The 14,463-nt window shown below is 47.4% G+C and overlaps 4 protein-coding genes across 4 annotated transcripts; 2 read left to right on the forward strand and 2 right to left on the reverse strand.

Moving 5' to 3' along the window:
- Window positions 1–771: 771 nt before the first annotated feature.
- Window positions 772–1,892, forward strand: FOBCDRAFT_207486 (kinase-like domain-containing protein; the record flags this gene model as incomplete). Its single annotated transcript, XM_031191506.3, has 2 exons — window positions 772–1,267; window positions 1,318–1,892. 2 exons carry the CDS (start codon window positions 772–774, stop codon window positions 1,890–1,892), a joined length of 1,071 nt encoding a protein of 356 aa, XP_031032737.3.
- A 3,080-nt stretch (window positions 1,893–4,972) lies between these two features.
- On the reverse strand, window positions 4,973–6,646 carry FOBCDRAFT_145992 (uncharacterized protein; the record flags this gene model as incomplete). Its single annotated transcript, XM_031191507.2, has 1 exon — window positions 4,973–6,646. One exon carries the CDS (start codon window positions 6,644–6,646, stop codon window positions 4,973–4,975), a length of 1,674 nt encoding a protein of 557 aa, XP_031032738.2.
- A 2,239-nt stretch (window positions 6,647–8,885) lies between these two features.
- FOBCDRAFT_323710 (heterokaryon incompatibility protein-domain-containing protein) lies at window positions 8,886–10,794 on the reverse strand (the record flags this gene model as incomplete). Its single annotated transcript, XM_031191508.2, has 2 exons — window positions 8,886–8,970; window positions 9,023–10,794. 2 exons carry the CDS (start codon window positions 10,792–10,794, stop codon window positions 8,886–8,888), a joined length of 1,857 nt encoding a protein of 618 aa, XP_031032739.2.
- A 1,616-nt stretch (window positions 10,795–12,410) lies between these two features.
- On the forward strand, window positions 12,411–14,079 carry FOBCDRAFT_323711 (uncharacterized protein). The gene is made up of 4 exons (XM_031191511.3): window positions 12,411–12,887; window positions 12,947–12,969; window positions 13,023–13,428; window positions 13,483–14,079. The coding sequence occupies exons 1-4, from the start codon at window positions 12,628–12,630 to the stop codon at window positions 13,886–13,888; spliced, it is 1,095 nt and encodes a 364-aa protein (XP_031032742.2). The 5' UTR covers window positions 12,411–12,627; the 3' UTR covers window positions 13,889–14,079.
- Window positions 14,080–14,463: the final 384 nt, after the last annotated feature.

Raw genomic sequence — 14,463 nt, forward strand, 5'->3', positions numbered from 1 at the left:
AGTTTCATCTTTGAATTGATATCATATCTGAATTTGAATCACTCCGTTTCCTAATTAAGAATTTTACTATCTATGCTAGTCCATTTTCACTGTTTCGATCGTTTCATATATCTACGATAAGATCAACCGATCTGAAACCGCATCTTGAGCTCCGAGTCGCATCCCCTTGTCACTGTCGCCGGAGTATAATGCTGCAGCGGAATTTCTTTTCTGAACATTTGACTCACTAAAAATAGTCGCCCTTTTAACTGGTGCACTTGAGACGTTGGTAAATCTGAGCTTTTCAGTAGCTATCACTTCATTGGGTACGTAGTGAATCTCCTTGGCTCGTCATGGGTCGCAGCTCGCTTGCAATCCACTCCTGATGCCACTCTGCAAAAGACCCAAGCCTAGGAAAGCCACTTATTGGTACAACACCGAAGTTATCGGTGAGCTTAGCATCTTCCGTAACAAGGTTGAGTTGTTTTATTGCAGTCTCCAACTTCCATTCCCAGACGGTCTAATCGTGTTCAGGACACCTATTCAGTCAAGCTTCTTGGCAAGATAATTTTCCCATCTATTGCTCTGGCAGGGCAATAATAACTCACTCGTCAATAAGCACTTGGTAAAAGTCGGATGCATGTACGTAATCAATGCTGACACCCCTCTCTTGGCTGAATACCCGGATAAATGAGGATAGAGTAGTGTTTGTTAGATGCCAACTATCATTATAAACCAGCACCCATACGAAAACGCCAGTGAATGTGTAAGGAACTAGAAACACTCGCAATTATGTCTGAATCAACCACCGAGCAACTCCCCACCCTCCCCTCTGATCTGACTCCCCAGTGGTTCAGTGCCAAACTCGGCCATAAGATCGAATCAGTGGAGAATACGCGCAACATCTGGGGAACCGCAAGTAAACTGTTCTACACACTCACCTACGAAAATGCAACCGAGGAAGAAAGACCAGCCAAAATCTGTGTTAAAGGAGTGTTTGATCCCAAGATGATCGAAGCTCAGCCATGGACCGTCAGTCTGGCTCAACGAGAAGCAGAGTTTTTCTCCAAGGTTGCCCCAAACGTGAGCCATATGATCTTTCCAAAAGGCTGGTGGAGTGGAACAGACGAGAAGCAGGGAATTTCAATCATGAACGATCTTCTCAGCGAAGGTTGCACCTTTCCAGCTGAAGTTGCTTCATACTCGGTTGACAAGGTCAAGAATGGTGTTGAGCAGCTGGCAGGTCTCCATGCTCAGTACTGGGGCCAGAGTCAGGAGGACCATCCATGTAAGAACCTTTGTGAATAATTCCGGTACCAGCGTCTCACACATCTACAGGGATCTGGAACAACTACGATCCTGCCATGACATTCATGTGCAGATCGTGGGACGAAGTGGTTAGAAGACCCGGCCACCCCCAGCTTCCGGAGTATCTGATGGACGGGGCTCGATGTAACGAAGCCTTAGATCGTTACTACGCTGAGCGAAACCCACGTTTCCGAACCCTGTTGCATGGAGATACTCATATCGGAAACATCTACTTCACAGCTGACAACCGTATCGGCTTCCTAGACTGGTCTGCTTTCCACTTTGGTTCATGCTTTCACGATGTCGTGTATCACATGACGGCCATGCTCAGCGTGGAGGATCGTAGGGCTCACGAAATGGAGGTCTTGGACCACTACCTTGAGACACTTCATAGACTTGGAGGTCCCAGGTTTGACCGACATAATGACCCTGAGGTTATGATCGAGTATAAGAGATCATTCATGACTAATGTTATCTGGCTGATCTGCCCGGATGGTCTGCAAAGCAAGGAGCGCGTCGCTACGTTGTGTGAGCGAACTGTCGCAACATATGACGACCATAAGGTTATTGACGTGATTTTGGGTCAACCAAAACCGGTAGCATAGGCGCAGTTCTAGGACAATATCATTGTTTTGGCGCTTCTATTTGGATTCGAAGCCAGACACCTATAGTATTGGCCGGAACTAATGACGTGTTTTACATTCACCGTGTTGTATTTTTATGTCTTGTTGTGATGCTGTGCGACGTGATGATTACGCGCTTGAGTCAAGACGTAGCGTATTGTGTTGATGAGATATGACATTCATGACATAATCTAGGAATAATGAATTACAGATAAATCATAACGTTGAAGGCTTTTAACCAGTGAATAACACAGTGGTTTGTCGTAATTCTAATTTCTTCGTTTATACGTTGCTCACCATTAAATCAAGTAGTTTACATTAACAAAAATGCGCCGCCCTCGATCTATCCTCAACCTTGTCTATGTCCAGTCACTGGCACTTAAGCGATTCTCTACTATGCCTGCATTCAGACAGATTGAATGAAGTCAAGTAGATGAAGACAGATCGCATGCGACCGGCCCCTCGAAGGTTCCCAAAAGCGTGCAAGACGCTGTCCCGAAAGGAGTTGAGGAGAGCCTTCCAGACTCTGTGTGCCCATCTCAATCTCGTTGGAGACAAGAGACTAGCAATGCCCAGAGTCACCCTACCGGCTCCAACCACGGTCAATCCACCAATAAGACGCATGCCAAAAATGATGGATAGGAGTCAATATTGCCCAAGAAGGTCCAAGAGAAGGTTCCTGAGTCTGTTGAGAGGGCTGTACCAAACGCTATTCACGACACAGGAGATACACCAGTCAAAGGAGTCAAGAAGTAAATTCTAGATTATTGACATTAACCGACCGCTGCATCTAGATGACGAAGTGCTTAGTGAAGAAGCCAAGCCAGGGTATCCTTATCTATTCGTGCACCTAGTAACCTCGCTTCTTCTTCTGCTTCTTGAGGCACTCAGCACATATGGATTCTATCTCCTTCCTGTCAATAGACGCTGGTTTCCCGCAGGCGCCCATGGCACCGCCCTTCTCCCTTGCCTTTGCACAAGGGATGTCTTCCCACTCATCCTTGAGCAGAAGGTAGCACTTTCGGCAGGAATATTTCCTTTGGACCTTAATACACATCGCTATTGCGCCAAACGTGGTTTCTCTATGCTAAATGATTATATGGCTTGTGTTTGAAAGAGATTTCTTGATCTCTGAGGTGTTTGTTTGAGATGGGAAAGTTTCTAGGAATGATGGATCTGATATTTATAGTTTTCATCGACATTCGATTCACTGCAAGATTATTTATATTAACTGTGATAAGAAATGTAACTATTTGGCGAGCACTCGAATCTTTGCCATCATAATATCACATATCCTCTGTTAGAAACTATAAATTACCAATATACTCAGAGATAGAACTCAAGCGTACTGAAATCCATTTCTACTTCTAGAGCTATGTTCTGATGAGTTTAAGCCAAGGACATGATCGACGTAACCATGACCGGCGATTACTCTGTGTCACTCAGACTCGTCATATGTGGTCGCCTTGGATTCCATCACACCGAGCCTGATTCCTGGAGCCTGGTCTTCTCATAATTTATGTCTGCAGATCGGCCAATCAAAAAACCAATATATAATGAAACATGTCAGCCCCCAGTCTCTTACCCCGCTCCTAAAGCCTCCTTACTGCTTTTCTTTCAACCAGAAAAGTGCAAACTGCAGCTCAGCTATTGCCACAAGGGTTTGTCAAAATGGGGGGCCTCAAAATGCCTCCTGTTGAATCAACGAAAACGAGCTGTCTTGTATTCGAGAACGCCAAGAAGGGCTTGAATGCACTCAAAAAGCCCTGTAAGTACTTTTGCTCTATTTTTCAACTCATACTCAGCACATTCAAGCATAAAAGACGTCTCGTATGGGCGGGCCACCATAGTAGAGACTGAATAATTCAGCAGGATCCTCAGGCCTTTCTGGTGTTGTAAAGCCTGGTTCATCTTCTGTTAAGTATTTGGTAATTTTCTTACTAAAACACAGGTGGGCCTTTCTCTTGGCTAATTCGTATGGGTTCTCGTCGACCGTGAAATGGTATGGGTTTTTGAAAACCTCATTGAGTCTTCTAGCCGACTCAAGAATATATTGGCAGTCACTGAGCTCATCGGGCCAGCAGGTGATGAGTGCTTGTACTTGAGGATACCGGCGAGTGGAATGGTCCAATATTGCCCTCGTCGCATCATTCAAATCATTCACAAATTGTTCCAGACTCTTGAGGGAGGTTGATTCAACGGATGATATATCGCTGGTCCCCGGTGTTGGTGATATCAGATGGCGTCGATGGCGTGACCTTCAGGCTTATTCCGCCAGATATTTCAGTAGGATTAAGGCTCATAGTATCTCTTGGTCAAAAGGACAATTTCCAAGCTGGGCTACAACATGTACTATGGATTATTTCATACAAGGGCAAGGGAGAAATTGTTTATGAGGGGTTTGTCAAGAGGAGACAAAAAAGATAAGAGAAAAGAATAGTGAAGTTGGACATCATTCGATGCCCGTGAAGCTGAAAGATGAATTAAAGTGGCTGGAAGACGTGCTTGCGCAAAATGGTAGCGCTCCAATGTGACAGTGAGCCATGCGAGGGCTGCATCCCAATCACCAGCTGGCTCAAGTGATGACTTGTCACTCTTCCACCTTCATCATATCATTCTACGGTCCAACTTACGTTTCTAAACCTGTAGAAGTGGTATGGCCATCAGGAGACCTGACTCGTATCTGCCTATATCTAGCTCACGATTCTTGAAACTGGTATCACGAAAATGGACTATCTACAAGAAAGTCTAAGCAGGCTTCGACTGCATCGTTAGAATGTATCAGACATTTTCACATTTGACTATCCTAGAGAAGGGTTTCTACGACGGCGAATTTGGAAACCTTGATGTAGCCCAGGATGGCCTCGATTCAAGGCTACATTCCGCGTACGCTGATGGCAGAATAAGTCGCCATAAAAGTGGCAGTGTATGGCAGGGTGCGTGCCATTTAAGTATCATGCCCTAATACCGGAGAAGCCCATGGTGATCTGCCCCAGTATTTTGCACGTTTGTTTGATGAAGGCAGTTGACTCCTGTCCGAAGCTAAGATTAACTTCCCAGACTTACGCATCATCCACGTTTGCCGTCCTTCTAAATCTCGGCTCAAACATATTCAGCCAAGGCCTCTCCTGCCGCAAAGACGCCTCCGCCATCTGTTCCAAGAAGTCTTGGAGCCCATGGTACGGGTAAACAGTAAAATCCCATGCGGTCCAACTAATAAAGCCCCATTCGAGATTTCTGAAATTCTCCATGCTGCCGTATGTCTCCTCAACAAGGCGGTCAAGTTCACGGCGTTGAACCTCATCCCGTTTCTCATATGTCTTGAAGAAATAATCTTTAGCTGGCTGAAGAAGATCCTGACCTATGAGGAAGAAGTGGCCAGCCCTTTCTTCGTGGTTGATATCGCCCGAGAGACAGATACACCGAGGCTTTTCGACTTTTGGCCATTCCAGGATGTTTTTCGTCCATGCTAGTGGCTCACCGTCATTCAGCAGAGGAAGTTCATTGCCTTCGAGGAAGTCGATCTCTTGCCAATTGACTTCCTGGGCAGCAGCCAGGTAGTCTACAAGATTCTGGCCATCCCACATTGAATCAAGACCATTTGTGATGCTGAGGAACTCTTTGTAGTCTTCAGGAAGAGTCACGCCTAGTCGCTCCTCCAGAGTCCGTATCCCTGTAACGTAACATCCCCGTCGAATCAGAGCATTGGCATTCCGGGGTCGATCCCGGAGGTTGCCAGGCGGGCGATAAGCATCCAACCTGTCATAGGGGCAATTTTTGAACGTATTCTCGCTGATAATATGGACCAGCTTCTCGATAGACTGGCCTGCATATCGACGTCTCGGACCACCCTGCAGGCGGTTCTTAGCCATTTGACAGACACGAGAGACGGCTGGCCGGAGCTTGGCTGCGTGAATGTTGAGAAAGTCCAAGAGGGGCCGCTCGGGAACAGCAAGAATCTGCTTCCACGCGGCTCGAGAGCAGGCGAGCTGTTCAACTTGTTCTTCCGTGTGAAAACGATCGCACACTTTCATGAACAACTCTCGAGCCTTTTCGTCTTTACCCAGGCGCAGATATATATCCAGGGCAATCATCAAACCAGCGGTGCGGTACAGTTGAACAAATGGGTATGGGAAAATGCCTTGACGCCACCACATGGCTATCTTCATGTATCTAATAGCCATAGGTCCGTTTGGACTCGCTGAATATGAGAAGTCACCATTCGCAGCCATGGCTTCTGCCTGTATGACCTGTCCGGCGAGTGTTCCATTGTAGTCAGGCAGGTTCGTAGTCAAACCGTTATACGCCATGTCTAAAGCCTTTTCGGCAGTTTCATCTGTGACTTCCCATTCTTGACTGAATCTCTCAAGCCAGTGTTTTCTTCCTTCAGCTTCGAGCTCTTGAAGCTTTCCTTCGGCGCGTTCCTCCTCTGGGACCCAAGAAGGCCACGACGACGTTGCTTCCCAGGCGAAAAACATGCAAGGCTTCAAGAAAGGATATTCAAAATCAGAGTACTGAAATGGATCAATACCCCTGATCGTAAGTGTTTCCAGAAGCCTAGTTGCACCATCGAATTCACCAACTACCGCAAAATTCACGGCGGTTTGGATGATTCTTCGGACAGCTTCGGTGAGGGACCGTGTATCGGCAATCGAAGGTTCATCATTAACATGGCGAAGAAGGAATTCGAATCTTAGATGCTCGGGCTCAATATGTTTGGGTCTCGATGTCGCCATGTTTTCAGACCTTGAATTGCTATCAGACGCTTGTGTGAGAGTTGTCAGAAGCAAGCTTACAGCGTGAAGTTTTCGCGTTGCCTTGGTCAAGACGTGTGACGTCACAAATAAGCTTACCATGCAACGCCAGTTGACAGAAGCTCCAGAGAATTTTGTTAGATATAATAATTCTCTTATTAACTTTATAAGACAGTACTAACACGACTTTAATGTGAAGTAGCTGTGAAATGTTGAGGCTTTCAACGCCTAAGTATCGGGTACTTGTTTAAGCAGTACATTTTGTGGCATCTCGGCTAGATATTCGAAGCTAAACGTATGAGACTATGGGTTTCTCGCTCATGCTTTTCACTTAGGTTGAACTCTCCTCGCAACGATCTGATCGCGATTTTGGCTGGGTAGTTGTTGTGCTGTCTCGCGGAGATATGTTGAGCCCCATTATCCGTTGATGTCCAACCCAGGGCCCTTGTCACCTTGGGTATACCGGAGCATGCTCTCCATTTTGACTCTTGAGGGTGTAGAATGTCTCTGGTTCCCAACTGCAGGTGCTCCCGACTTCAGGAAAGGATACCTGGCGAGGAAGGCGACGGCGTGTTCACCATCCTCCTGGCTTAGCACTTTCCTGACTGATGATGTTTCCGATGACTCAAGACAAGTTGCCCAATCTGCGTCACAACTCTTCTTCTTCTTTTTTCTTCTTCTCTTCACAAACAACCATATAATGGGTTTGTACGTATCGTCGCAACTTGACCATCGATCAAGAAACGCTGACCTTTCTCAGCTTACTCCTCAGTTTCCGGCGTATCAGACCCCTCGCCCTGATCACTGCAGATCCGCAAGTTTTACCTCGATCTCTTCTGTTTATCGGCTAACCTCGAAGTGCAGACAATGGTTACCTACAAAAGCGCATTTGGTTGAGAGCAGCGGATTGGTTGTCATCACATTCTCTATCCAGGAAAGCAATGGGTTTCGGCGTGGAGGAATTGTCGGTGTGGATTGGACATCATGGACTACTGCTGTTTGTGTTAGTACTGTTGGAGCTCGGTTTACCATCTTGGCTGTCTTGGTTCGGGTCGAGTTGAATCTCCAAAACAACAAACAATAACATGGTTCCGCTTGATGTTTTTCCTCTTCTGCAGGTGCAGCCATTCCCAGGCTTTGCTCGAAGCTCGTCAGGCTAGCAATAACTGAAGTTAATAAAGATGCCACTGAGTCACACAAGCAAGTTCACCTCTCGCCCGCCGAGACCGCACCTTCAACTTCACGTCTCTTCCTCCTTCTTTCCTTCACCTAACGCCATGCAATGAGACTCACAAGCATCTTGGAGCCTCCTTCTCTTTCATCCCGTGTGCATTCGTGCCGAATCTAGCTCCAACACTCTTGAGCCCTTCATCTCAGAAGCTCTTCAGGCTTTTCATCTGCTCACCATCATCGATTTATTTCATGCTTCTTTCATATACTTGCTCATCCGCCCACGAATAACTTCATCACATATTCTCTACTCCCGAACTCGTCGAGCGAAACCCCCCGGCTCTCTTCCGCGCCCCCAATTCAACACCGCCCGAGCGCAAGCCTTCTACACCACTGCGCAGACGCGTATGATTGCCCGTGGTACCTGTATGTCAGACTGCGACGTGTATCCACTCAGTCCTTGATCAGACACGATCGGATTGCTGGGAAATTCCACAAGACAAGGCGCCCAGTTACAAGTTTGGAGTTCAAAGCTCATACCACAATTCAAATCTCGGCACCGCATAGTCCTTTGGAACTAAACAAGACAATGTATGTGGAATTTAATTCTCAGAAGGCGGTATTTTTGCTAAATCTTGGTTAAGTATAGCATAGACGCGCGTTATCTCCCAAAAGAGTACCTGCGACAACTCTTCCGTCATGAAGCGCTATCGCAAGATTTTACCCAAGCCCACACCGCCAGAGTCCAAGCCCTATATCGAAGATGATGTACGTAGCAGGGGTTCTCGGGGAGAATTGAGGCAGCCACCGCTCCTGAGGTGACGGTCTGCTTGAACTTTGCGAGGCACTGAGAGGGCCGACAGACACCCGGCGGAAGCGAGGATTCAGGCTATCATGTTATTAACACGCCCCATAAATGAATTAAAATTCTATTCTTAGACTACGATACCAAGATTACCTAGTCTTGAGGTCCACTGAGTCATAATAAACGTACCTAAATCCTCTCATTGTTTAGGATAAAAGGGACGCTATACGGCAGATTTCCCACTTATTAGACAATACGATACTCGGCGAAGTCGGTCTTATCTTCGGTTGCTTTAACAGCGGCCTCTCCGTCCATGATCCCATGTATGTAGCTACAACACTTTAGTAGCTGAGATCGAAATAGGACAGAAGTGTGGCACGTACCATTCGCCAACGTAGATCCAGGTCTCATGCGCACTCCTCCTCAACGCATAAGCCACGCATCCTCCCAGCAGGAGGCAGATAGCGTCACCGGGTTGGATATCTGGCGGACCTAGTCCCATATAACCCTTTTCTGTCCTGAAGAAACGCCGGTTGAATTGCTCAATCAATCGAAGTTGTCGGTATATAGGCCGAAGGCATGACTCCCATGTGCTTAGCAAGCTTTCCATTCCCTCTGGGGTTTCAAGTTGCAACAGATCCTGCAGATCATTCTTGTCAAGCCGTTTGGGCCTGCCGCCTTTCGTTGAGGCTAGACGGCCTTGGTTCAAGTCAACCAGAACTGTTCTCCAGAAAGCCATAGCCTGAGTTTCACCTGTTACATAACTATCCTTAGGTGGGAGTAAGGATCTCCAATGATTTAATGTGTCTCTCATCGAGCTCCTCCAGTGCTCAGGGCTTGTCTCGCCTACATTCTCAAAATTAGGGCCCGGTGCTTGAGTTCCGACAATGGAGACAGAATCAAGACAAAAGCCTTTGAGTATTAAAACACTGTCATCCTCGTCTGTTGTTATGTCTGGAGGAGACCTTTCTGGGTTCATAAAAGTCTTGTAAATCGACCATTTGTTGAGGACTTTGGACAGCGAAGTTATGTAGTCTTTGAATGGCTCGGAGTGAAGTTCAAAGTCAGGGACCCAAGAAGCCAGGTTTTTATTTCGAGACTCCTTCTTCTCGGAGATCAGGCCAAGGCAGTTGAGGTTGCCATCTTCGACAAGCGCGGCTCTCATCGCAACTCTATACACCTTCTCGACTGGCCATGAGTATTCTGGCTTGAGACTATCGCGAGGCTCTATGATACCCAACAAGCCAATGACTTTGTCTCTCGGATCCGAGGACGCGCGGTTCCAAGTCGAGTAGAGCGCCATTGTCAATCCGATTCCCCTATGAGCAACCATGTCTTTGCGCAGATACTCGACGAGCATCAAGGCACCTAGAGTCATGTCTCTGTGGGCCAGTGCACCTTTGTAGGCATCATGATTCACTAGGTGATATAAGAAATGGGACAAGCCTAGGAGATATTCGAAAGGAAACGTTTTTGAACCAGACCAGCAGATTACGTTGGGGCAAAGGACACTTTCTTGCAAAGTCCATATTCTTCTCCACCAGCTGTTGGCAAGAAATGCTACAGCATGATTAAATACCGTCAGTAGTCGTGGTTCATCAAGAAGTTTTAGAATGGGCGCATAAAACTCGTGAAAGGGCGTAGAATCTGGATAAATCGAGGCCGTGCGTGCATCCCGCGATGGAGACTGTTGATAGTTTGTGCCATGGTAGACAAGTGTATAAAAGGTCGTCAGGAAAGCAACACCAGCGTCAGAGGTTGTGTTTGCAGTTCCAAGCCAGACGTCGACAACTTGAGCTTGCGAGTAAATTTGGTTCATCTGCAGGACTTGGCGATTCCTCTCCCCTTGATCTTGCTGATTGATACAGACGGCGTCGACCCAGATGAGTTTTGCCTCATGAGGCTGTCGAAATGCCCTGAGAGCTGCATGCAAATTGGGCCGCACTTTAAAAACAGTGCCGTTTACCAGCAGTCGCTCCCTTGCGTCTTCGTTGCCCCATGTGTATGAGATGGCTTCATACTGAGGGCAGGTAGATAGCTCGTGATGATGCAGCTCGCATGAGATGTCGGATGTCTCATCATGCGACGGGAGGATACTCAGCAGTCTGAACCATCCGTTTGACGGGAGTGGTGAGTAAGTGAAGGGTTGTTCCATTTGGCGCGAGACTGATGGGCGTCGAATCTTGAGTAGCGGGTGATGGAAAATAACGCATCAGACTTGAGAGACGACGATACTTCCGCTTTTACAGATGTTCCTCTTCATCAATTTTACGCACAGTGACACAAAGCCACATAGACAGCGATTGATCCCCAAGATCTATTTCGTGAGTTGATGCCGCCGAGGCTACGGTAGTGGCGCGTCGTGAATGTTGGTGTCGTGTAGGCTCCGCGCAAGCTCAGCACAGGCCGTTCCAATTCTGCACCAGCCTCATAGAGCTAACAATCGCTGATGCAGGCTGACCAAGCCATGATGCAGGTGCATAAATGACTACATTCACGTAGCTAATTGCAATGATGAAACAATCAGGGAAAGATAGAAAGTCATCACAGATCGAATGGTTGAAAGAAGCTTCGATGGAGGGAACGGTGACAATTGCTGGTTATTGAAACACGATTTGAGTCTAAATTTTTACAGTCGATGCAAGCTAATTCAACACAAAAGCCAATGCCCTCCATGGATGATCATGCTTTTCAACATGAAAGATAAAAAAGCACCGATAACATACTTTCCCAACCTTGTAGAAGGATTATCGATTGATCTGATAAGGCTATCAATACGAAAAGGCTCTTCTGCTGGCGACGCTTCTGAATTTTCCGATCTACCCTGCATCTTGCGTGGGCTCGATCGTCGGCGTGGCGACCAAAGATTAATGCGGGGTCGCATGGATGTCGTCGAGCAAGGCAATTGTCCCTGAGCTAGCGATTGTTTGCTCTGAAGTCACGGAAATTCCACATCCCGAGCGGGGACATGATTGATGAAATTAACAGAATCTTCATCAATTAGCTTCATTTTGCCACGCGACTTGGACAGGCAGAGTGCCGTCCCGGTACGGTAGTCTCAAGAGGCAGAGCCAGAGGTTTGCCTCAACAAGATCGAGTCAGTCAGTCTCCAGCCTGAGCACAGACAGACTTGTCTACTTTAAGCAGGTCATCCTCCAGGGATGGTCGATTGGTGGCGACGACTAGCCAGATGAGGCATGATCTACTCAGATCCATCTCTGGGACATCCAGCCTCTCGGGAGATTGGCGAATTGCAATGCTGAGCTTCAAACCTACGATTCATGGAGTAATCACTACTGCAAGATATCTCTTGGCCTTTTGCCCGAAAATATTCACAATCAATTAGGTTCAATCTGATGCGGAACTGTAACAGAGGCATCAGAATCTGATGTATACTCGCATTCCCCTCAGAGTCAACATCTTCTCTGTCAGCTCAATTACCAAGCTCCACCTCGTAACCAAAGCAAATGACATCAAACATCCAAAGAAATTACCAGTCTCAACGCTTTTCACAGCCCTCGTCCAACTTAGCACGGCAAAGAACCCCCCTACTAGCAAGACCGAAACCCAAACTAAGCCCGCCGTAATGACTCGAGCATCCACGTGCTGCCCACGCGGAACAGGCGGTTAGCCATACAAAGACGAGCCCCTATCCATTAGCACGGAATAATCTTATACGCCATCTTCACCAAAAAAGACTAGCAAACGGCGGTCCGCCACTGCGCGCACTTCTCATTTGCTCATCTGGTAGATCTATGGATTCACCATCTCGGTCTATTCACCAGACTGCCGGGGCTTCTGGAACCTCTAAGAAAGCCCATCATGCAAGATTCCGATCTACTTCGGGGGGCTTGGCAAGGATTTGCCATTCTTTTTCCTTGCTTAAAGACCGTGTTCCTGTCGCAACCCTGTCTGCTTGTCTTTCTTGGCTGTTTGCTTGTTTCTCTTTGTTTCAGTCACCATTTGACGATTGGATTCAGCACTCACAATGGCGGGATTCCTAATACCGGATCATTACGTATTCGTGAAGCCTAGCACTACCGATCAATTGGTCGCCAGTATCATCTGGGGCTTTACTCTCGCTGTTGGAATCTTCGCGGGCCAGAAGGCGGGAAGGCAGACATGGGATCAATGGAAGCGCACAGGACGGGCTAAGGCCTACGTCTGGATGATTTGGGCCGAATGGTTGGCGTCGATGTTGATTGGAGTCTTATCGTGGTGTTTTATTCGTGGTTACATTGCTCCCAGGTATGTTGTCGCCCGTCCCCTCAAATTGGTAGACAACAAAACTGACCAGTAATTCTTAGCTTCTGGATCTACTTTGTTCTCCGTACGATACATGCTTCGAACGTTTTGCGAACACGAAACTGACTGGTCTTTTAGTGTGCGCCTGGGTTGTCCAAATTCAATGCATTTGCGGAATCATCATCAACCGAATTTCTCTTCTTATGGTCGACAGACGAAACGCCATCAAGATTCGATGGATAACTGCCGTTATCCTTGGCCTCATCAACATCAGTGTCTTTTGCATTTGGATTCCTTCTCAGCTGCAAATCTCCCAGCGTTACCATGATATCAACTACATCTGGGATCGCATTGAGAAGGGTCTCTTCCTGGTCATCGACGCAACACTTCACGGCTACTTCGTCTACCTTATTCGTATCAAGCTTATCGCCAATGGCCTTACCAAGTACAAGCCTCTGATGCGATACAATCTTATCATGATTGTTATATCCATGAGTTTGGACGTCATTCTCATTGGTAGCATGTCCATCGGCAACGGTTTCATGTGAGTCGCCGCTCCAAATGGTTGATGCTAGACCTCAATGACTGACTCGCATAGTTACGTGCAATTCCACCCTCTTGTCTACATGCTCAAGCTTCACATTGAGATGAACATTTCCGCACTCATCGTGCGAGTTGTTCGTGCGACCGGAGAGCACAGCTCATACCCCGACGGTACCGATCTGCGCTCCAAAGTCAGAGCCGCCGTCACGAACAAAAAGTCGGGTAACTCCAATCGCACAGGTGGCACAGGAAAGGGCGCCATGTTTTCGTCTACGGGGAGAAACTTGGAAGTGCGCATTGACGCAGGCGGCCAGATAACCGACAGCGAAAACAGACCCCAGCCAGCGGGCATCACAAAGGTCACACAGACGCATGTAACAGTCATGCCTAAGCACGACGAGGATGATGCCAGCTCACAGTCCTCAACGCGGCACCTTAAGGATCCTTACTCGTATCCCTGATTCACTAGGGCTGACGGGGGGTTAAAAGATGGAGACGGCATTTCGGTGACATTCTCTGCCTGCCAAGCATAGCGAACTACGCCACAAAACGTGGCATGGAGATTATAGAAATTGGAAGGCCTAGAGTTATAGAAACGATCACTAGCATAACGTACTTAATTAATAATGGATATCTCGACCTTAAAGCGCGACATAAAGGAGAAACGGACCCAGCAGCTGAAGCTTTTTCGCCGACATGATCTACGACTAGGTTGCCCTAGCTCGGCATAGGCTCGGTGAGCTTCGTGGAGCAGTTCCGGTGAGACACTCTGCACAACGGGTCTTGTAGCACAGAAGAAATTGTTAGTGCAAGGAGCTAGATATGGTTAGCTCTGCAATGGTGCAGTTCAAGTGGCGAACAATGACTAGCTACAAGTCAATTGAGTCGTCACCAGTCTTCAATTCATCGTTTTGTAGAGCTGAACAGTTGATCCAAAGAGTAACCGAGCAACCGAGGTAGCGGTCAAATCAGGACTAGCTACAGTTTGGTCCCTTTCCAATTCAAGCTCTGAGTTGCATCCAAGGAACAACGAAGC

The sequence above is a fragment of the Fusarium oxysporum genome, chromosome X (assembly GCF_013085055.1).
Source record: "Fusarium oxysporum Fo47 chromosome X, complete sequence".
Lineage (NCBI taxonomy): Eukaryota > Fungi > Ascomycota > Sordariomycetes > Hypocreales > Nectriaceae > Fusarium > Fusarium oxysporum.

Bases quoted from the DNA above. Each gene is read 5' to 3' on its own strand.
- FOBCDRAFT_323711 (XM_031191511.3), top strand. From the start codon at position 12,628: ATGGCGGGATTCCTAATACCGGATCATTACGTATTCGTGAAGCCTAGC. The intron at 12,888-12,946 runs GTATGTTGTCGC...AGTAATTCTTAG, and splicing joins CGTGGTTACATTGCTCCCAG to CTTCTGGATCTACTTTGTTC. The intron at 13,429-13,482 runs GTGAGTCGCCGC...TGACTCGCATAG, and splicing joins TCCATCGGCAACGGTTTCAT to TTACGTGCAATTCCACCCTC.